Source organism: Trachymyrmex septentrionalis, unplaced genomic scaffold (genome assembly GCF_001594115.1).
Source record: "Trachymyrmex septentrionalis isolate Tsep2-gDNA-1 unplaced genomic scaffold, Tsep1.0 scaffold68, whole genome shotgun sequence".
In the NCBI taxonomy this organism is placed as follows: Eukaryota; Metazoa; Arthropoda; class Insecta; order Hymenoptera; family Formicidae; genus Trachymyrmex; species Trachymyrmex septentrionalis.
In genome coordinates, this window is record NW_017305862.1 from 265,778 (window position 1) to 288,914 (window position 23,137).

Below are 23,137 nucleotides of genomic sequence, written 5' to 3' on the forward strand. Positions count from 1 at the left end.
GTATATGGAATGTCGCAATACTTGAACGATGATATTTAGTAAATAAAGAAAAAAATGATGAATTCTATATCTGTCATTAGAATCGGGGGCGCAAGTTGCGGCGCGTCTCGTGTACGTGATAATACAGAACCTCCGGCAAAACACGTGACTTCTTTTCGCTTCGCCATCTTGCCTTCTTCTCCTTCATTGATGTTATGATACTGCCAGATCGTTCGAGCATGTTTTATTTCCTTCGTTCCTCGCGCACATAGGACCAGTCTGTACGTCGGCGGTTGCTCAATAATTTTGATTGGTAGGACAGCTTGGATTACCGCACCTCACCGCGCTCGTTTATGGGAGCGCGTCGAAGTGGTTTTAACGTTCTGGAAGATGGCGGCCGCCCGCGCCCTATCAAGCTCAATGACCTCTCGGAGAAATCGTTTACTTCGCACCGTAGCAACGTCGGCAACGACGCACACGCGACCCATGGACCTCGTTCGTCCGCCTGACGGTATCTCCGGCGCCGTGCGAACGCGCCTTTACGGCTTAATCCACGTTGTCGGATGACGTAAGCGCGCGCGCCTATCCTCCCCAGCTCTTTAAGGCCCTGCCCACCGATCGTCTTTTTTATCGGCATTCCGTAGATATGGGCGGTCAGAAACTGCCATGCTACATTAGAATTGTCTTCTTTGATTATCTAAAAAAGATTATTAAATTGTGATTATCTACTTTCTGTTATCGTTTTATTATTATTATTATTAGGCCTTAGGAACTCGAAAGCTCATTGCCGTAAATACCAAATCCCGTTATCGTTTTATAGATTAATTATTTAACGCGTACAGGCAAATTATACATCTGATAATGAGTAAGCTGAGTAAATATCTTTTTAAATACGTTTTTTTAGCGGTCAACACATACATATATATATCATTCTAATGATGTCACATGTTATATGCTGTTGGAATGCGCATTTAAGTGAGTAATTGGAAGCTTACGCGAAATCGATGGCATCGAACCATAAATATATTTAACGTTAGAACAAAAAACAGCGGAAATTGCGGCTTTCCGTGACGACACTAGACAAACCCGCAAGAAAATACCTCGATTCATATACTGTACATACGTATGAAGAATAACGTGAACGTCCGTATTATTCATGAGAATCGAATGATTGTTACGCGATAATACTCGACTTATTCCGCGATACTGTTAATACGTGGAATTATTGCTAGTTTCAACGCGTAATTACGTTCCAATTATGTATCTCTATCTCTCGTGGAAGAGATAAAAAAATTTAACAAGTGCAGAAATAATTATTGTAATCGCATCACACACACACACATATCTAGAAATTTTCTATATTGATAAAATTAAATTGTTAAAAAATGTTGGTAAAAATGAAAAGAAACGATAGTGCTGAATTTATGCCTGATTTTTTTTTCTAGAAATAATTAGCATTCTAATTCACGTCTTATACTTCTAAGAGACTTTTAGGATCACTTTTTTTTTATTACACAAACCTGTAATTAAAATTTCAGAATTTAAACTGGCGAATCCAATATAACTGACGGAATAAAATACAAAATTTTGGATTTTAATGAAACTCAAATTCCAGGAGTTTTTGGGATTGCTGATTTGAAATAATTTGTTTTTATAGATACTTTTCATCAATTGCTTAGGAATATACAGACTATCTCACGATCCATGTCCGTCTTTTTAAGAATGGATTCTGTGAAACACTCTAAGACGAAAATCTTATTACGAAAATGTCGAGGCTATAATAGTTTTTAAATTAATAATCAGCTGCACTACTATGCTTGTTTGTTAAATCAATAAAAATACAGAAGAACGTTTTATTTATGCATAACATATAAGATTCCACTCTGTCCCATACCATGCTTCACAAAATTCCACGAAATGTGAACAGAACTGGTTCGATCTTTTTTTTTTTATTTACCTTTTGAAGAATAAGTTTTATTCAAATAAAAAAAATTTTGCATTTTAATTATGAATTTTAAAATTTTGATTACAAATTCATAATCAGTGATTATAAAAACCTCTGATGGAGTATAAATTTCATTAAAATCCCCAAAAAATTTACATTTTAGTCCACCATATTGAATCTGCTATTTTAGATTAAATAGCAATTTATTCATTTTCAAAATGAGCCCAGGAAGAACTTACTATTTTTATGGAAGATATATGTATTTTTCACTTGTAACCCATTTTATAAATTCTTCGACGAGACAGATCAAGGAGGAAAACTCTCAAGGGACTTTTTGTGCGTGTGAAGAATCCTTTATCTTTAAAACGTGCCCAGGAAGTTGTTATTTTTATTTTTCTGAAAGATATCAATTTTTGAAGATTTAGCATATGTATCACCAGGCATGAAAGGGTGAAAAATACAAATGAAATTCTTCTTTATCTCTTTACACAATCAGAAAATAATTTCGTTTTGCTAATTCGTTTAACATTCGCGACGACGTAAGTATTTACAAATTACAATCATTTTTTTGTATAATATTACATCCTCCTTTTTAATCTTGAATTTGATTGAACTATGTTTTCCTCGATCCATATGCGGGAAATTTCAGGGACTTCTGTAACAATCGCGTGTCACGAACTACCCACTCTCGAGAAACAATTGATGCTGTCGTCTGCGAAGATAATCCCAGGAAATGTAGTCTTGCAAATTCGTCCGCGAATAGAATGTGCGCGCGCGCGTGCCTTTACGAGACTTCGTGAAATTAGGTTACGCGTCACGCGCTTCAATAAAGAAATAAAAAGAACATACGATCAATCAGTATTATGATGCCGATGGATAAATATGACTCAGCAATACTTATCAGTATAAACTTATAAAAATATAACTGATAATCTTCAAGATTTTACAATATATTTTTATGGCGCATTTCTCCTGCATAATATATGTATATATTGTTATTAAGAAGAAAAAAAAGAGAAAGATTTGATTTTTATTCATCGATTTAAAAAATCCAGCCGGATAATTGATTCACTCAATGCGTTCTTCTCTAAGATATCAAACTAATTAAACGAATAGTTATTACTTTTAACAATTTTATAGTTGAAAATTGTTACATTTGTACCAATAAAATATTGTTAAAACATGTCAAATGTACACTTTTCTTTGTCATAATTATTCTGTCGAATCGACGAAAGAAGTAGCACAACTGCAGCAAAGAAAGGGGTAGAAAGGGGTAGAAATTCTGAAAACAATTTATTTTTAATCGAATTCTACAATTTTCAAATCTCTAAATTTGTTAGTTTTATGTCACATTTTAGTTTGATGTCTAGTAATGAGAGACACATCGACACATAAATATGATTTAATATTAATCCAAATGTATATTGTATACGTATTAATTTTGACGTCGTTACGCAATGCGGCACTGCGACACGAAGTGCCAAAAGGTGGCTCTATTAATCTCATCCTTTTTGTCACGCGATTCGACAACGCACACCCGACATCGCGTCGCCATGAGTGCTCTTTCGAGCATCCGAGATTGCACGGTATTGCTCGCAATTTGCTATACGCCGTTGGTTTCTACATTCCGCTGACGTCATTTATGGCGCGTCTCTTCCTCCCGAGGACAGTTCACGGGAAGGTTTCGCCTTCACGCTCACTCGCGGCGAATCGTTCGCGTTAACGCTCGCGGCGAAGTTAACCCTTGCCCTATGCAGAGGAAGCGCGAAGATGGCGAAATTGCGTCGAATACTGCGTCATAGCTCGCAAAAGTGTTTACCTTCCATAAAGTGTTTGCTTTATAAGGTATCAACGAGATGCTTCGCAATATCGTAGTAGTACTCCTGTAGCTTCGTGTTCAAGGCGATGCTGCGACTTCTTCAATTTATCATTAATTTTCATCTCAAGTTTAGAATAATTTTATACGATTCAATTTTCTTCAAGCAAAGAAAATTTTGCTGGAAGATCTAAAATTTTGCTGGATATACAAACATGAAAATAATATCTTGTTGGATCGTCCAAATAATTAGGTATGTTAAAAGCTGAAAAGTAATGAGCAGTGTTGTAATAAAATTTTATATTCTAGCTACCATTTAATTTTCTTTTAATTTAAGTTTTTTAATTTAAGTTTCCAACAAAATTATTTTTTTACATTCATATTTAGTAAACTTTTAGATCTTTCAGCAAAATCGTTCTTTCCACGTTTAAATTAGATTTATATTCTCGTCTTTCTTGTATCCACTAACACTCGATATATAATATGAACGGCTGTTGTATTCGGCAATACGCTATCACAAAGTTTCCATTTCCATAACAAAAAGCAAATCTTGTCATTTTTACGTAAGAAGAAGCACACAGACGAATTACGAAATGTCATTTCGGAATGCTCGGTATCGCGTTTCGTTACGCTGGGCGCGCAATTAAAAGCACAAGCGGCATAGCTCTACGACGACAGCGAGCTTCATGGATCGCGTACATAGGAAGGCAAGAAAGGTCATGGCTCTGACCCGTTTCGACGTCTCTTATCGGCCTCACGGCGAGCAAAGTTCGTCTTCGTGGAAGCCGTGAGCGTGCGGGCGCAATCCGCAGAGATACAGCCAACTTCCCGTTTGCTTCGTAGCTTGATTAACGCTTGAAAATAACTGTTAGCATGTTTTTATATCGCTTAAAATGCATCTTTGCTAAATGAACAAATTGTACCGCAGTCACTTCTCGAATATCCATTTAGAATATTCGAAGCTTTAAGTGACGCTGATGCACCAACTGCAATTTAAAATACTAATGTAATTAAAAATTAATTTAAATAATACTTATGTATAATGCGAAAGCGTGTATATGTAATAGAAATTGGAAAGAGATCTAAATTCAAATTTACGCTAAAGTATTTTAAATACTTATATGTTATATGCATGTAAGATTTCTTGCATGTATATGTATGTACGAAAAATAGAATTCTTTGTAATTCCAAGCAATCGAATAAAGTTAATCTGTCGAAAGAAAAATAAACATAAAGAAAAAAAAATTTTGTTTAATCCTCCACGAACCAAGTGGGGTGTGACATACCCAAGATGAATTTCTATAACTTTTTAAAAAGTACCGCGTGTCAGTTTCGTGTAACTGGAGAGTTGTTACCAATCAGACTAAATTATAATATATTTATGATGAAGTACAACATGGGGATATGAGATAATACCCACATATATGATCCATGTTGATTTTCCACCTTGATTCGCGGAGGGTTACAATTACAAAGTTGCTCGTGAAGGAGCTAAATCTAATCTAGGATAACTTTAATTCATATATAACAATAATTAAATATCATAAATCTCGATTAACAGAAAGTCAATTGAGAAAATCTATTTTTATTTTAAAAAGAAGTATAAGAGTTTAATAATAGCGTTACTTTAGAAAAATAATATTTTTCTTTCAAAAATTTATAAATAATAGCGATGTTTCGAAAAATAATTAATCTCAAGAGTTTTTACAAAACCCAAAAATAAATGTAAATTCGCCAGCTCTTTGGTGACAGAACCACGAAGCAGATAATCTAGCTTTTAATTAAACATTTATAGTTAGTTGGGTAAGTTAACTTCTTTTTTTAACTAAGTTAAGTTAAAGTTAATAATTTTGAAAATTTAACTTAGTTAAGATACAAGTTAATTTATAATAAAATTAATTGAATTAAAAGTTAAGTTAAAAAAAGGTAATTAAAAAGTTAAAAGTTAAATTTGTTTTTTTTTTATTTTTTTAACTCATGATTCCAGGATTACAGTATTACAAACGGAAATGACAAATAAATATATTTTATTTGCATGTTTTGTTTATATATATATATATATATATATATTATATAACTGTTTAGTATATAAGATTCGACTATGAATACTGGCCTGTGGTATGACTAAAGCTTCAGATACAATACGAGGGAGTAGCGATAGTAAGGAATAATAGATTTCAACCTATCAGAAACTAGATATATCGAAATACACGGTTTCTGACAGATTGAAATCTGGAGGTTGATTGTGTAATTTGAAATGAGGTGAAAATTACAAGAGTGAAATTCATTAGAATATTTATAATTTCATTGGCCTAGTAAATTTGCTCACTTTTACAATTTTTACCTCATTTTAAGTTACCGCTATTGCCACGTATTATGTCTAAGTCTTAAACTTCAAAGAATTAAATAAAAAATTAATAGTACGAATAAAATGTAACTAAAGTTAAAAAATTAAGAGTTTAAAATGTAACTAAGTTAAATTTAATTAACTTTTTAACTTTTTAACTTAGCACTACCCTGAACATTTACATTCAAGACAGGGAAGATTGTCTTGCGTCTGCATTTAAGAGCTCGCATAGCGTTGTCAAGTGTCATTTCCGATTTCGCAAAGTTATCGTGTAACAGTATATTAATTACGATAGCGCACAAACTTACGCGCATTAACTTACAACTAGCATTTTCGCAGTAAATGCTGTATGTGCGCGTGTACCTACTAACCTACGTTTACTAACTTACGTTTACCTACGTAACATCAATATACTATGCCTGTGGTGTGAGATTCGCATCACACACGATCGTGGACATACCGAGAAATTCTGCGCATTTACAGACATTTCTGTACAGTTTGCCCGCCTAACCACTTTTCCGATCCTAGTTTATGTTTGTGTTGAATATATGTCAAATATATGTATATTCTAAAAATAAAATAAAATAATTACTAAGGTCTCAATATTTAAAACAAATATTAATCGTGAAAGAAAGGCAACTAAGAGCACAATTGCAGATATTAATAAATTACAATAACATTTTAGAATATATTTACTCTATAGAGAACTTCATGTTACAGTTTTTCTTTTTAAAATCCATACGAACGTTTCGATTACAATTTCAGCGAATCTACAGATTAACTAAAGATAACAATGCTCTTAGTAAACCAAAGATAATTGCACTATTCAAACATTGTGAATATTCCTGCTTGACAAATAAGTTCGATTCGATAAAGAGGGCGTTAACAATTAATATTTTTACGAGAACAATGATCCTTATTTTTTATTCCATCTCTTTTGCGTTGTATATTTTGACATGATATTGTATAACGACTACATTATTGAAAATATGGATATAGATAGCTATAATAAAAATTAATATATATGTAGATATGTTACAATACACTTTTTAGACTCTTTGGAGTGGAATCTTACTCTGAAAAAGATTGAAAATTTTGCTATTCTTTTATAGAATTTTCACTTTTTAGAGTGAGATTCTATCCCAAAGAATTTAGAAAGTATGTTTCCGCAAAAATATATTTGAGCCTTTTTGAACAAATAAATGTAATATAAACAAGAATAAAAATTTGTCCATTATCTTTAGCTGAAATCGTTAGTTCCAAAATGATATTGATTTTTGTTTAACTTTATATTTTGGAAAAAAAAAAGGTAACAATTCATATAGAGGATCATCCCCCAATGACCTGAGTGATCTCCAACAGGTTTTAGCCGTCGCTTGTTATTAGTTAAAAAATTATTAATAAAAACAGTTTGAAAAATAACGTTTTATTTCCGCTATATATGATATTAAAACCTATTCTACACCCTTCCTTGCTTACGTAATGACTTTTCACGCAAAGCGACTTTCACCCACCTCCCACCCTGCTTCAGGAGCGCACGACTTCTACGCGAAGCAACTTCCACCCCATCTGCCCTCCCCCCCTGCTTGGGGAACGCACGATTTCCATGCGAAACGTAGAGGTAGGATGGGATCGCTTTGCGTGAAAGTCGTACACCCCCAAGTAGGGGGTTAATTTTTGTATAACAAATTCGTCGCGATAAAGCGTCTAAGTCTAATTCTAAGAACTCGACGTTATTTGATCGTGTAAACTACGTGTCTGGGAATCACTATTTTGTACGTACAGATTGCAAAGCATTCATTTCAAGCGAATGTTGTCACGACTTGACAGCTGAGACGTCATGTTTCACTAAGAAATGATAAAAAATACATCAATTTTGAAATTTTTGATCGTTCTAGGCGTAGACTCCACTTCCCAGACACGTATTAATGCATATACTTTAATCCTGGAAAAGGATTTTCGAATCGGTGAAAGAGAAAAAAAATAAAACAGGCAGCTTTAGGATCCTCTTAATAAGTTTTTAACGAAGGATGAGCAACGGCTAAAATCTGTTGGAGGTCACTCAGGGTTTATTAAAGATAAAATATATATTATTATTAAAATATATTATAGTTAAATTTCCACGAAATCTAAGCACATTCTAAGTATCGATGTGTTTATATAAATTTTTTTTAATGTCGAAATTAAGAAATTGTATTACATTACAAAAAGTTAAGGACTTAATTTCTTGAAATTTATCTCGGAGTAAATTTTTCTAGTTTGAAAAATATTTCCGCGAAGCTTCCCATTTAAACATGCTAAGCATTGAAAACATCGAATTAATGTTAAAAAAGAAATGTTTCAGCGCGCAATCATATCTTAGATAAATTTATTTAACGAAGAATGTATATTGTATTATTCGAAAACATCTGACTTTGACCGTCTATTGTAATTATGTATTAAATGTTCTCTATTCAATAGAGTCTATTGTAACTATGTATTAAAAAACAAAATTATATAAAAATCTCTCTCCCTCTCTCTTTCTTTCAGTTTAATCATTTGCACGCGCACGATATAAAGGATTTTAATTAATAGTAGTTAATTAAATATTAATTCGTTGCGAATTTAACTCACAGAGAGACTGGCCGCCAAGTGGCCGCGATCTGCCTGATGTTGGCGTCGGCATCGGATTATCGCGTGTGCGATTATCGGTGGAAAATCGTACTTCGAGGGGTATTTTAATCCGGTCTCACTGACAATGGGCACACCCGAAAAGTTACATAGATTTCAATGGCACCACCATGTACCACTTTTTCACGTGTTTCACATGCTCACCCTATAACGTATCATCCTACCTCGCTTTTCTACGTTCACTTCTACATACAGCACACCTATATAGAGAACAATGCTGCGTACCCTTGGCTCCGTCCTTTCGTCACACTTCTTTTTCGATTCCACGTGTATGACACGTGTCCAAATAAAGGTAAGAACGAAGCTAACGATAAACGCGTGTGCGACTAGCAAGAATATGTATTTCTGTCTGCGATTACAAAAATTTTATTTTCTCACCGATTCATTCATTTATATTTATATATATATATATTTTTTTTTATCGATGTTAACGATCTTAATAATCGTGATTAAAAATATCGAGTTCAAAAATATCAAAAATTGCGACTGATGCCATTTTAGTCCCTACATATGTGCAAAAGCTTCTCAGGTATCGATAGACGTGTGCTTGGTACCTAAAAGATACCTTGTTCATTTCGTATATACCAGTTCTTTGAGTATGATGTGCTGCCAGTAAAATCGATCTACCGGAATTTCAAAATAGAATCTTTATGATTCATAACGTGTTCCGTATATTTCCAAACGGTAATGTATATTAATATTTAATTATTTACAAAACTTACGATGTAACTTGTGTTCTCCGAACTTTTATTTTTAAAATATCCTATAAATTATAAATTAACTATAAATATATACGTATATCTCTATATTATAGAACATTTTTATAATATTCCTCCGTGTAATTATTCGAAATATGTAGACGCTGCTTTCAGTGATATCGAAAATGTGGCAGCAAGAGAAGAGTCGTTAGACTGTTCTTCAAATCGTTCTGGGGACAAAGCTAATCTAACTTACCTTACATTCGAGACATTCGTCGAAACCTTTCGATCAATTTTTTTTTTCCATCTTGCCTAAAAATCGACTCACAACATTTGGCAGCGTTCATCACGGTAGTTCTTCCTCTTGCCTTCTGGCGTTACGCCCTATCTACGCAATTCGATTATATCTATCGCGCACGCGTCTTCTTTCCAGTGTATGTACGCATTCCATACATGCGTGTACGCACCGATGCACGTGTGTCATGCCGGGGATTATGCGATTGACGTGGTGACCCAGGCCATTGCGTATTGGCAATTGCCGAAGGTAGTCACGATTAACTCCACGCATCGCACGTGTAAACCGATACTCGCCATCAGATACGCGTAGCTGATTGATCGCCAGCCTTGCACGTGCGGTCCAACTCGGAATTCCGAATACCCAGCCACTGAAACTTCGTTGTCTCGCTTCGGCCCGATCTACATCGAGATGCAGAAGGAAGATCTGCGGGTCGCAGGTCGCAAAAAACTAGAAACTAACCTAACGTATTTTAATTCTAATATGATTGCAGGACACATAGGAAGTTGGGTGAACTTCAACTTTCGCGTCCTGCGTATTGCGGTCTGCGATCTATTACAATCTGAAATACGTTTCACTTGCGATCTGCGACCTGCGTCCTGCGTCTTATGCGTAAATCGGGCTTTCGAGCACGCAGCGGCAGCATCAATAGTAATATCTCAATGACGAAAAGCAAAGAACTGGAAAGGATACGGGCAGTAGGAGCCAAGCGCAGAAGACGTCGCGCAAATAATATATCTATGAAGTGTGAAACTTCTTTATTCACAAAACGCGCTTACATGTTTCGGCTCACTTCTCAGCCCTCCTCAGAGACAACAAAAATTAACATACATAAACTGTGAATAGAAATTATCCTATCATGGTGAGCACCCCTACCTTGAGAATTTAAATGCCACAAAGAGTGAAATAAAACGAAAAAAGAGAAAAGAAAGATGAACGAAAAAAAGGAAATATCGAAATAGAAAATATGAAAAAGTAATTTATCAAAAACCTTAAGATTATAATTAATCATCTCGAAAATAAGGACGCTCACCCAGATCACAAATCACAAACTGTATCGCAAACATTACTATAAATTATTCAAAAACCGGTTCTTGATACTTAATCTAAATACGATATGCAATTCTACGAATATCTAACTAATTAAATATAATTAATAGTTTTAAGAGTTAAAACATTAATAAATAAGTTGACTTCTTGTTCAATTAAAAGATCAAATAACAACTTACTTATCTAAAGAACGAGTTAAATGGTTTTCCATACCGTATTTTAGAAGAGATATCAAATAAATTCAAGAATATAATTAATGACGTTTGCCAAAAAATTTCTTTTTTTAGTTTGAACAAGTTGAATCAATTTATTAAGGTCCATAAAGATTCTTTAAATAATGAATTAAAAAGGAATGTAGTCTACAAGATCAATTGTTGTGATTGTGATGCTTCCTATGTGACAAACTGGACAAACTGGGAGAAAATTAAAAACCAGACTTTCTGAACACCAAAAGCATATCCATAGTCAAACATTTCATTCGGTGATTACAGATCATAGGTTGTAAAACGATCATGACTTTGATTAGTAAAATGTAGAGATTTTGGATGTAGAGAATTATTGTAACAAACGATTGATATCAGAGATGATGCGCATTAATCGACAGACCAATGGGCTAAATTTACAACATGATACCGTTGACTTAAATCATGCTTACATTGAGATTCTCAATAAACTGTAAAGTTCGTAATATAATACATGTCATAAACTAGTTGGTTTGTCTTCAAATTGATCACTATGTTACTTGTTTAGCAATCACTATTCAACCGACTGTCGAAATGACAAGACACAAATTCTCTCAGTTGATATTTTAAAATTTTGACGATAATTTTTATCTTATTAACGATGTACAAAATGTTGTATACGACATATTTATTGTTCAGTGTAAAGGTGTCGACTGTGTGAGGTGATTAATTTTCAAATTTATATATACAATGATTTAATCATTTATATAATTTTAGTTTGAGTTCTCATTGCCACTCAGCTTTCTAACTTTGTGAGTATATAATTTCGTGAGTCAAGATTTAATATTATATTTAATATTAAGAAGAATTACGCTAATTGATAACCAGCATTGACTCCTATTGCCTGTACTTTATGTTCTTATCATATATTTCTAAATTAAAGCACTTATTATAAAAAACTTATTAGTTTTTTGTTAGTTTGTAATTTCTCCCAATTAATAGTAACTGGATTAATATAAACGTAATAGATACATAAAGTTTTTAATAAATAATTAAACATTTAATGAAGTTTGTTATCAAGAGAACTAAACCTTTTAGTCGATATACATTAGATATATCTAGTAACCATAGTTAACATTAGCAAGTTTAATTATTGCTAACTATTTAATTTCTCAGTAAATATGTAACTTACTGCCAATGTGATTAATTGTAAGAAACATAAATTTCATTTATAATCGGGATTTATGATCGGGATAAATTTTTTAATAGATCATGTTATTAAACATGTATAATAATTTCGTTAGACATATTTAACTCGATATGAATAAAACTACGAATATAACTTTTAAGGACTAATTGCATTACGGTATGTATTATTCGCATAAGAGTTGCATACCAAAAATTGTGAAACGCTTCATTCTATTCTCTATATAATTTTCTTTTTCATTCTCTATTATCAAATCTAAATATATGCAAAATCTTACTTGTTTTTGTTATTTTATGTAAAGAATGTTCCAGATATAACAGCATCGCATTATCAAAAGATATTCCGAGAATTAGAGAACCACACAGATTTCTGAAATATACAGATTACTGACTGTTAACGTCTATAAGAGTGTAGCTGAAAAATTAATGTAAAATGAAAATAACGGTGATAATTATATTTCGAGTAATCTTTTATTTATTAGATATTATTAAATATTACAGGTTTAAAATATATCTATTTAAATATCTGTTTAAATTATATCTATAATGTGTAGCGTGCGAAATATCCTAAGTGGGGATTTATACGGTAGATCAGTATTAAATCCTAGCGAAGCACTGATACCGAAAAATGAGTTTCCTATTTCAGTACTGGACCAATATTTAAAAAATAATATAGTACTGGCCCAATGTCTGAATCAGTATTGAATAATAGTACAGTACATTATCAGTACATTTTCGTTATTGTGTCTATACTAAAACACATGAAAAAAATTGTAACTATTTTAGCTGTTTCTAATGTATTCTTACTTGCTGAATACGAATACGCTGTCTAAACTTAGCTATCACGTCACAATTTTGAGAGAAATGGTATTAAAAAGGCAAAAAACAGCAATATATTTTTTTTAGGACTATAATCTTTTTATTATATTTCATTTTATTAATTTTATATTACTTTTTGATTTTTAGTATGTTTGGATTATATTTTTGACGCATTTTTAAGTGTTAAATTTGAAAAATACAAAAATATTGTGCCACATAGTTATTTTATACGTTTAATTTTTTTATATTCTACAAAATATAAACACTGCATGGTAAAAAAATTTATATACTCTTCCACGAAAATGGGATGTTATTGCTGGATACTAAACCGTGAAAACCGGAAAGCAAGGCACAAAAGAAAAAATTATAGACTTCTTTAGCAAAAAAAGAAGGAACTACAGTAAACTAGTCTTTTACATAAGATTTAAATAATCGAGTTGTACGATTTTTTATTTTATATTTTAAATAAATGTCGCTTACAACTAAAATATATAATTTTTAATATAACAAAGATGTGAAAAATGTTCGTATCGATTGGATTTTATTATTAATAAACATGGAAGATCTCTCCGTAACGTTAAAATTCGATCTTATTATCAGCGTAATTATATCTACGCATTTTAATTCCTGATTATAAGACTGATGGAAACGTTCCAGATTTCAATCAGCATATCGTTCATTCGCGATATCATTGCGAATACAAAAATTGAATCAATCAAATCCGGTATTATATATCCGGTAATTAAGACTAATAACATTCAAATAAGTTTAATTTATGACGTTGAAGATATGCCAAAATGTGCTACTTTATGCCAAATACTTCTGTTGTACAAGTAAACATAGAGAACATTCTGTTTGCTCGTATAATATCCTGTATTTATCAATCGATAATTGAATTCACTGAAATTATGTTTTCATTTGTAATGTTATTACGAAATTTATGCTATTAAACACGCTTTCTTCCACATACATATTAAAGTGATATTAGCGATTGAAATATAACTTTCTTTTGGAAAAAATAAAAACATTAATTTACATTTGAAAGAATAAAGTTAGGATTAAGAAAGTTCATTGAATTCCAAATATCTTTGGATTCTAATTGTCAATAGGAAATGGTAATTTCGGAAATATGAAGAGATTGATTATATATTTCTTGATTATAAAATGATAACAAGTGAAATATTCAGGATTAGGTAGTAACTAGTTGAAACGTAAAAAGTTAAAAAAAAAGTTAAAAGCTATTAACTTTTTAACTTTTTTTTTACTACCCAACCCTGAATATTTCACTTAACTTTTAACTTAACTTAACTTTTAACTTAACTTAGTTAATTTTAAATGCATTAATTTTCAACTTAATTTATTTACTTTTAAACTTTAATTTATTAACTTTTCTTAAATTGAAAATTTTTCTATCTTTCTCTTAATGCTAATATTGTTTTTCTATAAAGTCTCTTTTTTAAACTTAAGTTAATTTAATCTTAACTTAACTTTTATTAAGTTTAATTCCTTCTTTATTCCTTCAACTTTCAACTGAATTTTATTAATTTTATAAGCCATTAACTAAATTTAGTTTAAAAAAAAAAAAAGAAAAAAACATTAACTTATCCAACCCTGGAAATATCACACACGCGTATACCTCGAATAATACCAGTACTTGAATGCGTGGCTCGTGTGTATAATATTTTGTGCGATGGCGCGCTGCCGAGGTGAAATATAAAAACCGTGCCACGTGTGCGCGTGTTACAGGCTGTAGCGAGGACGACGCAGGTGTCGTGGATACGGAGGTGGGCGGAGGTTGCGCGGGTGGAGCGCCAACCGCAGGAGGTGGAAGTGTTGCCGGCGATGGAAGTGGTGGCGGCAGCGGCGGTACGTGCGGGGGGGTGGGTGGCGGCGGCGGCACCGAGGGCGGATCATCCGCGAAGCAGCAGCAGGGTGGCGAAAGGTGTCCTCAGTGCGGCATCCCCTGTCGGGACGTCCGTGTCCTGCAGCTTCATCTTGAGGACACGCACAAAACGTCCTGTACCATCGACAAGCACGATCTCAACGCCCAGTTCTCCCAAGTGGTGAGTGATCGCGATGACCCGTCAAGGACACACACTCTACCGGGGAAGAGCCCCTTGTTTGCCCGCGTCCCGCGCGCGGACTTATCGATTATATCCTCGCAAAAGCGGCAGTCAGCTTTCCGCCGAGAGGCGCCGTTTTCGTACCTCTTCGCACGCGATTTTCCGAGAGGAAGGGAGACACGAATGTTCGTAAATAGGTGGTAGATGTTACCGTGTCTTTATTTTCTAAATTTTTTTTTTTTTTTTAACGGCTGTTGAGATAAGCGTATATAAATGAGTAACGCGTAAGTGACAGTGTGAGGTGCGAAGTATCCAGCTTGCAATTTATAAAGTTAATAAATAGGTAAATAAAAATAGTTGAATTTCTGTAGAATAATAACTTTATACAATAACTTACGCATACATAACTCAAGTGATACATGGTTAATTATATATTTAATTTCACGATATTGCATGGAGACAAATACGGTTCTTATATTTTTTCTGTTCTATATTTCTGTCTTCTTTTTTCATTAATATTTAAAACGTTTTAACATGTAATTTTGTTCAGTGACGTGAATCTTTCATTAAATATTTATATATATTTTTTTTACAGTTATGACAAAATATTATCTATAGAATTGTGTGCTGAATCGTACTAATTTTGAATGTGAATGTGCTCTAGTCAACTTTTCTTATGGAGGTATCTTAGATTTGAAATTTCGACAGATTGCAACATGTAATACGCACAATTAATGCGATTAAAATAAATATGTATTTCGACATATCTCTCTTAAATTAATCAGTGAATTAAGAATGTAATTTCTCTTTTAAGAAACAAGTAGAAAAGATCGATTGATTTTGTTATTAGTTATGTAGTTCTCTCGAAGAAAAATTTAAGTATAAATATAGCGTACGTCCGCGATGTATTAAAACATTTTCTATTTGCGAGATAATTATACATAATCATATATACTCACGAAACTATGATTAAATATACTACACAGAAATTATCTGTGATTAAATTATCTCTGATTCGAAGAAAACACTCGACGAATATATTTTACGTAAACATATAAACGAACAAATATCTTTGACCTCTTGCTACAGGTACTTTTGTTCGCGAATTTTCAAAAGAAATTTGTAATAATACGAAGTGATCAGTTTCGTGAGTAACTATTTATCTTCGTTTGATTAACCTTCTCAATAATTCGACAGTCCTGTAAGGTGTGTAGCAAGACCTTCGCCAACGTCTACCGATTGCAGAGGCACATGATTAGCCATGATGAAAGTGCCATTCTACGAAAGTTTAAATGTCCTCATTGCGAGAAGGCCTTCAAGTTCAAGCATCATCTTAAGGTATTTTGTTATTATATATTAATAATAAGCGTGTTATATGACATGTAATATTATTTTATTATTTCTTACTATATCTCTTGCTTTTTATTATATTACTTTTCCTTATATTAGATTCTATTTATCTTTATCACCGATATTAATGACTTTAATTTAGTATCCATTTCTACTTTGAGTTTATCTCTTTTTCTTTACGTGTTATATAAATCGTAAAAGAATAAAAAAAAAAGAGAGAGAAAAAAATATGTAAATTTAAACGCGTCTTCCCTCATTTCTCGCAGGAACACCTGCGCATTCACAGCGGTGAGAAGCCATTCCAGTGCAACAATTGCGGCAAGCGTTTCTCTCATTCTGGATCGTATTCGAGCCACATGACAGCGAAAAAGTGCTTGATAATGAATCTGAAAAAATCGAGGCAGAACACCATAACCAATGTCGATCGGGGACAGAAAAAGACGCATCAGGCTTTATCGGGACGACGTGACGTCGATCTGCTGGCAGCCAACAATAATACGTTTCTGCCGATTCTGCCGAAGTTATCGCCGTCGGAGTATCAAGAGATACAAAGGGAGGGAACAGGTAATTAATTTTATCACTTAGATCAATATTTCTTCTAAAAATATAGATATGTATATATTACTATTGTACATTTATGAATGTGTTATATATTTATTCTCATTTCATCTATGAGTTTGATGGGCAATTTCGAACAGATTTTCTGCAATAAAAATATCGAGATAAATTTTTATGTGGGATGTCCTAAATCTCTCGTAATAATAGACTTCTGAGATTATGCAAAAAAAAATAGTAATAAATGAAAAAGTGCCGAGGGTATAATAATTTTGAAATAGATGTAAAGTTCACGATTAAATTATTCGAAATTCGCACATGAAAGAGAATGAAGAATGTATATAATTATGCATACCAATTTCAAGAATAGAATTGATGCATAAAAATATCTTTATTATTACACGACATGCTATATTTGAGCGCACGAATTTCAAACAATTTGATCAGATAACTTTAAACACTTCATTAAAAAACTAATATTGCTTCAGTTTTTGATATTAGGATTTTCATTTTTAAATGATTTATCAGATATATCTGTCATTTTGATGATTATCATAATTCTTCAATTTGAATGATTTAATATGCAGGTATTTACGACGTGCCAACTCTGTTGCCTCACATGATGGGATTCGGAAATTATTTCCTGCAGTCTTCGATAGGCAAGTTGCTGAACCAATTGCACGCTAAGCGATTCGACGTTACTGAGCAATTTGAGACGCATCGGGAAGTGATGAGTCCATCGACAGCAGACTCTGAGGGAACGGAGGGCACTGAGGGCAAGGAGTCTCCTGCACCGGTAGATCCGTTGCAAGGTCTGGATGCGGTGCGACGAATATTAGAAACTGTAAACACCTCCGTAACGAAGCAACTGCTTGAAGCGAACATGCGGAAGCTATCCACGTCTCCAGCCACGATGAAACGGGAGTTCGAAGAGGATTACCAGGTATGTAATAAAAGATTTAACGAGAATCTTTTTTATTTGCTCTATGCGGGGAAAGGTTTGCGATGAGAATTAATTTGTTATTATTGAGACAACAAATAGCGTAAAAGTTCAATATATAAATGAAATATATAAAAAATATAATATAAACATGTAAATTAATAATTGAATTTAATAATTGTAGACTCTCTTAGATTACATTTCGAATTATAACATATTTATTATAAAAGATGATAGAGATCTCTAAATAAAATAATAAATAAAAAGATATCTAGAATTTTTCTATGTACGATATAAAGCTTTAACGTGCACCATTGCGCACTGAGTGCAATCGAATTAGCTATAGGATTATATTAATAATTATTAATGGAAGGCTCATAAAATAGAATTATGAATATTTTCAAATTTAATTTTTTATCTAACAGTAAGTCAGGATTTTTCGATAGTATCGATGTACACTACTGCAGTAAGTTTAAGAATTAAAACAATCCAAGTGTATCGCGAAATTTTAGAGAATGAAAAAGGTAAAAAAATTTAAAAGTAAACAAAAAAGCGTGTGAAATACAAATATTTCCAGAACTGTAAAAATTATCTAAATTATGTTGTATTTGCTCTCATTTTAATTAAAGTGATGTTATTGCAAACGAAAAAATCACTTTCAAAATGATAAAACAAAAAAACTTTTAGGACTAGTTTTTATTTCTGAATGTTGCGTTATCATTGATACAAAATTGTATGAAATCATTCCTGTTTGTAAACTAGAATCTTATTTATAGGATCAAGATAGCGAAATGTCTAATGAAATGATACATTGTCCGGATTGGGGAACAATGGACCAATATGATTCACAAAGTGAAGGTTTAGCCGCGAAGCTCGAGAATATCAATCATCCGACATCGAGATCAGCCAAGAGAAAAGCGGAGGAAAGTTCTGAGGTGGATTCGGAAGATGAAGAAGAGGGTAACCAGACTCAGAACGACCACGGTAGAAGAGTCAGAGCTAGGTCGCTCATAGATGATGAACAGCTTGCTGTTTTGAAAGGTTATTACGCCATCAATCCGCGACCTAAAAAGGAGGAGATCATCATGATCGCCAATTACATCAAGTTTCCTACTCGTGTCGTACAGGTATGCAAAATAAAGACAGATTAAATTGTCTGTCTAAATGAGAGAATTAGATTGAAAATTAGAATATTTTCTAAAACAACTAACAAACTTCATAATATTTAATAAACTTGCGATAATTAATTATTCATTATATGATCATTTTATAGGTTTGGTTTCAAAATTCACGTGCCAGGGATCGAAGAGAATCGAAAATGCCACCAGCTCTGGTACCTTTAGCACTTCCAGAGAATCCATCTATTATCGAGCAGCCTTTGGATTTATCGAAGAAAGAAGCGCTTGTTATATCGGCGGTCAAAGAAAGTGATACATCAAGCAGAAACACCTCGTCCCCATGCGAACAGAAGGATGATATTGCAGCTCCGACTGTCCCCCCCGACAACGATGACCTCGAGGATTTACCTTTAGTCATAGACGAAGAAACCGCTACTGATCCCATTGAAACTAAGCGTATACCTCCTAGTGGAGAGATAATTACAAAGGTAATGAAAGAAAGTACGATTAAGTGATTTTAAATTTTATAAACGAACATATAATTCATATTTATTGTATTATCGTTTAGAATCAAAATCAAGCGAACGCAAAGGGCGAGAGCGAAATTGCACCACAATCGGAAATAACCCCTATAGCAACAGAAAACGAGCAGGGTCTTTATTTCTGTGATCGGTGTGAGAAAACATTTTCCAAACACAGTTCCCTTACGAGACACAAGTATGAACATTCCGGTAAGTATATTACTGCTACCGTAATATACGTTATTGCAACTTTTCATAATTTTATGCAACAATTAAGAGCTATTATCTAACGATAAGTCAGAAATTCGAGATACAATACTTCATTACAAAATAAATAAGTCTCCTTTTTTACAGAAACTATTCTTTTAAATTCAAATTCTTATGATTTCAATTCTTTAGATTCAAATTGTAATAAAATACAGTTGTATCTTTCTTTCTTGATCAAAATTTACTAAAACTGATTAAAAAGAATAAGATTTGTTAACAATTTATAGAAAGCTCATAAATTAGAATTATCAATATATTTTCAATTTTTTTTTTGTCTAACAGTAAGTCAGAGTTTTTCAACCGGTGTTGGTGTATATTGATGTACACTACTACAATAAGTAAAAATCCCAAATGTGCCATGAAATTTAAAAGAATGAAAAAAGTGAAAAAATTAACAATTAAGTAAAAAAGTGAGTAAATAAAAATATTTTAAAAATTGTGAAAATTATCTAAATAATGTGTTTGTTCTCTCATTTTAATGAAAGTGATCGTCATTACAATAAAATTACTTTCAAAATGATAAAATAAAAAATTAAAATTTTAGAACTTTACTTTTTATTTCTGAATGTTGCGTTGATAAAAAATATCTATGTTGAGCGTTATGTATCTAATATAATATACTTCGGCAAAGAATCCCATTACTAATTATATATGCAGAATTGCGCATACATATAATTAAAATCCTAGTGAAATGAATTAGTTTTTACATACATATAATAGCTTATAATGTAGTGAACAAAAAATGTATTAGATATAAGTATCAATAATAGATAGTTTTGAACTATAGTGTATCAAAAATGCTGTGTAAGCACAAGTTTTATACCTTTGATACTCGCTCAAAAATTATCCACTATTAAATTTTGTATCTATAACATCTTTTATCACTTCTGGCGACAAAATTTTTACGAAAAATTACATAGATTGAGACAAGATCTTAGAAAATCGTAATTTTATATAAATATTCATAGAAGAAGTGTTGTTTGTTTGAAAAACCAAGAAGTCCTCTGCCAAATAACGCCACTCTATGTCCGACTACGAATATCTACGAAAACTTAAGAATTTCTAAGCTCTTGTTTCAATTTATGTAGGTTTTCTGTACTTTTTCGTAAAAATTTTTTTCGCCAGGGACATTATATATGAAAATTAATTCATTTTATCCAATTTTCAATATAATTAGTGTTGTGAAATTAGAGTTCGTTATTTAACGTACACCGCAAATTGAAGAGATTGAAAAACGCTGATCTAAGTTAATCAAGAAATCTTAAGACAGCGTGGAATTTTTTGCCTCGGACTATCGTACTGTCTAAACAATATTTATTACGAACGCAAACAAAATAAAGTGATAAATGTTTCAGGGCAAAGGCCCTACAAATGTGTGGAGTGTCCAAGAGCGTTCAAGCACAAGCATCATCTGACTGAACACAAGCGGCTGCACAGCGGCGAAAAGCCCTTCCAGTGCTCCAAGTGCCTCAAGCGCTTCTCTCACTCCGGCTCCTACAGCCAACACATGAATCATCGTTATTCTTATTGCAAACCTTACAGAGAATAGAAGTACTCAGTCTTCTTATCTGAGGCTCGTTCGCTTACCTATTAGATTATACTTTTCTCCCATAGACTTATATAGATAGACCGTGTTCTCCCGTTGGAGGCAAGAAGTCAGAATTAGTAGAGAGGACAAGAGACAGTCAGATACTTTCCTTGTCCGACTGGTGCAGTTGAAGAAGAGAAGGAAAAAGAAGAAGCGATTTTTTTCTTAGAAAGAGATGCGCATTATCCTCTCTTTCTTCAACTTTCATTCTTATGGATTATCATTTACCTTGTACTCCTTTAATTTTTAATTTTCCGATCAATTTTTTATAAAATCGACATCTATATATATATATGGAATAAAGATAAATTCCAGGATTGATCGTGGAATTTATCAACAAATTGTTATGGAACTACGCATTATCTTATATATTTTTATGTTTTCTTATTTTTATGTATTCTTATTTTTATGTTTTCTTACATTAGCTTTTTCCAAAGCATTGTGTGACAGACATGTGACTATGTATATTTCTGTCCTTCAATGTTGCCATCAGCTATTGTATAAGAATGCACAGTCACCCAGATAACTAAATCTATCCAAAAGATTTTTGCAAAGTGTCAGTACAAATTTTATTAGTAGAATGCCAACAAAAACCAAGCAAAATCTTTAATTATTTCTCTCTTCATGTACTATGTTTTTCTTAATTACTTATCCCTGCCTCTCCCTCTTTTGTTTCCTGAAATTTAATTCCTATATTGTTCCTATACACGCTTCCATGACTTTTTCGCCCTCTTCCCTCCGCAAATCTTATATATATTATCTTTTGCTTCCCTTTTGCTATCCAATTTGATTTTCCCAATACTATTTTGTACTGTTCTCTGTGACTGCCATCACTGTGGTGAACCAAATTTTAGACACAGAGTTCTCTATATTTAGGCATAAGATATACTTTTTTCAATGAGATGAAATGAGTATATCACATATATATATATTTCAATAAGCTTTAATGGCTCATACTAAGATTAAATGAACGTATTTTGTTGCTTTTGATATTCCTTATTTTATATTCTAAACGCGATTTAAAATTTTCTATTCAAGTTTGTAAGACATAATAAACGTCGTGTTTTACAAGAACGATATGTTGTTACAATGTGTTACTAACATACATACATTGTCAGTAATACATTGTCGCTATATTTTTGTTATACTGATCTTTTTTAATGATTATTCAGATGTATACCGTTGCGTATACTTTATTGTAATTCAAACTCAATTAAGCTATTAATTGAGCTTATTTAGAACTTAATCGATTTAGCGATTAAGATGATTCTACAGTAAATCAAGTTACCAAAGAAATGTCTCATTTTTCAACATAATGAAGTTAAAACACTGAACTTGTGTGCAAAATTTTAGGATAGATTATCGATGAAATAAGAGAGAAAAAAACTATTGAAAATGTAACTTTAAACCTAGTAACAAATAAGGGCGGAGGCGTTTTTCTACTAACAGCACACAAACATTACCATAGATTTCTTTAAAAAACGAGATTATAATAGTTAAAAAAAATTACGAATGATCACAAAAAAGTAATAGGTCATCGGTCATTCTAGAAAGATATTTAATGTTAAAATGATAAAATATATTATTATATATTATATTATATTTATATATTATATTTATATATTATTATATATTATATATATTATATTATTATATATTACAAAGCTTTAATTGCACACTTTGATTTTCAGCTTGGTTCTTGCTCCTTACTTCATCAAATGCCGATCG

General features: G+C 32.4%; 1 protein-coding gene across 1 annotated transcript in view; it reads left to right on the plus strand.

Moving 5' to 3' along the window:
- Positions 1–21,682, plus strand: part of LOC108753280 (zinc finger E-box-binding homeobox protein zag-1) — a 28,140-nt gene extending 6,458 nt beyond the window's left edge. The window contains exons 2-9 of the mRNA XM_018494734.1: positions 14,754–15,070; positions 16,268–16,408; positions 16,687–16,984; positions 17,563–17,918; positions 18,692–19,042; positions 19,189–19,521; positions 19,602–19,764; positions 21,177–21,682. Of these exons, the coding sequence (XP_018350236.1) occupies positions 14,754–15,070; positions 16,268–16,408; positions 16,687–16,984; positions 17,563–17,918; positions 18,692–19,042; positions 19,189–19,521; positions 19,602–19,764; positions 21,177–21,370 (2,153 nt within the window). The 3' untranslated portion in view covers positions 21,371–21,682. The remainder of the gene's footprint in view (positions 1–14,753; positions 15,071–16,267; positions 16,409–16,686; positions 16,985–17,562; positions 17,919–18,691; positions 19,043–19,188; positions 19,522–19,601; positions 19,765–21,176) is intronic.
- Positions 21,683–23,137: the final 1,455 nt, after the last annotated feature.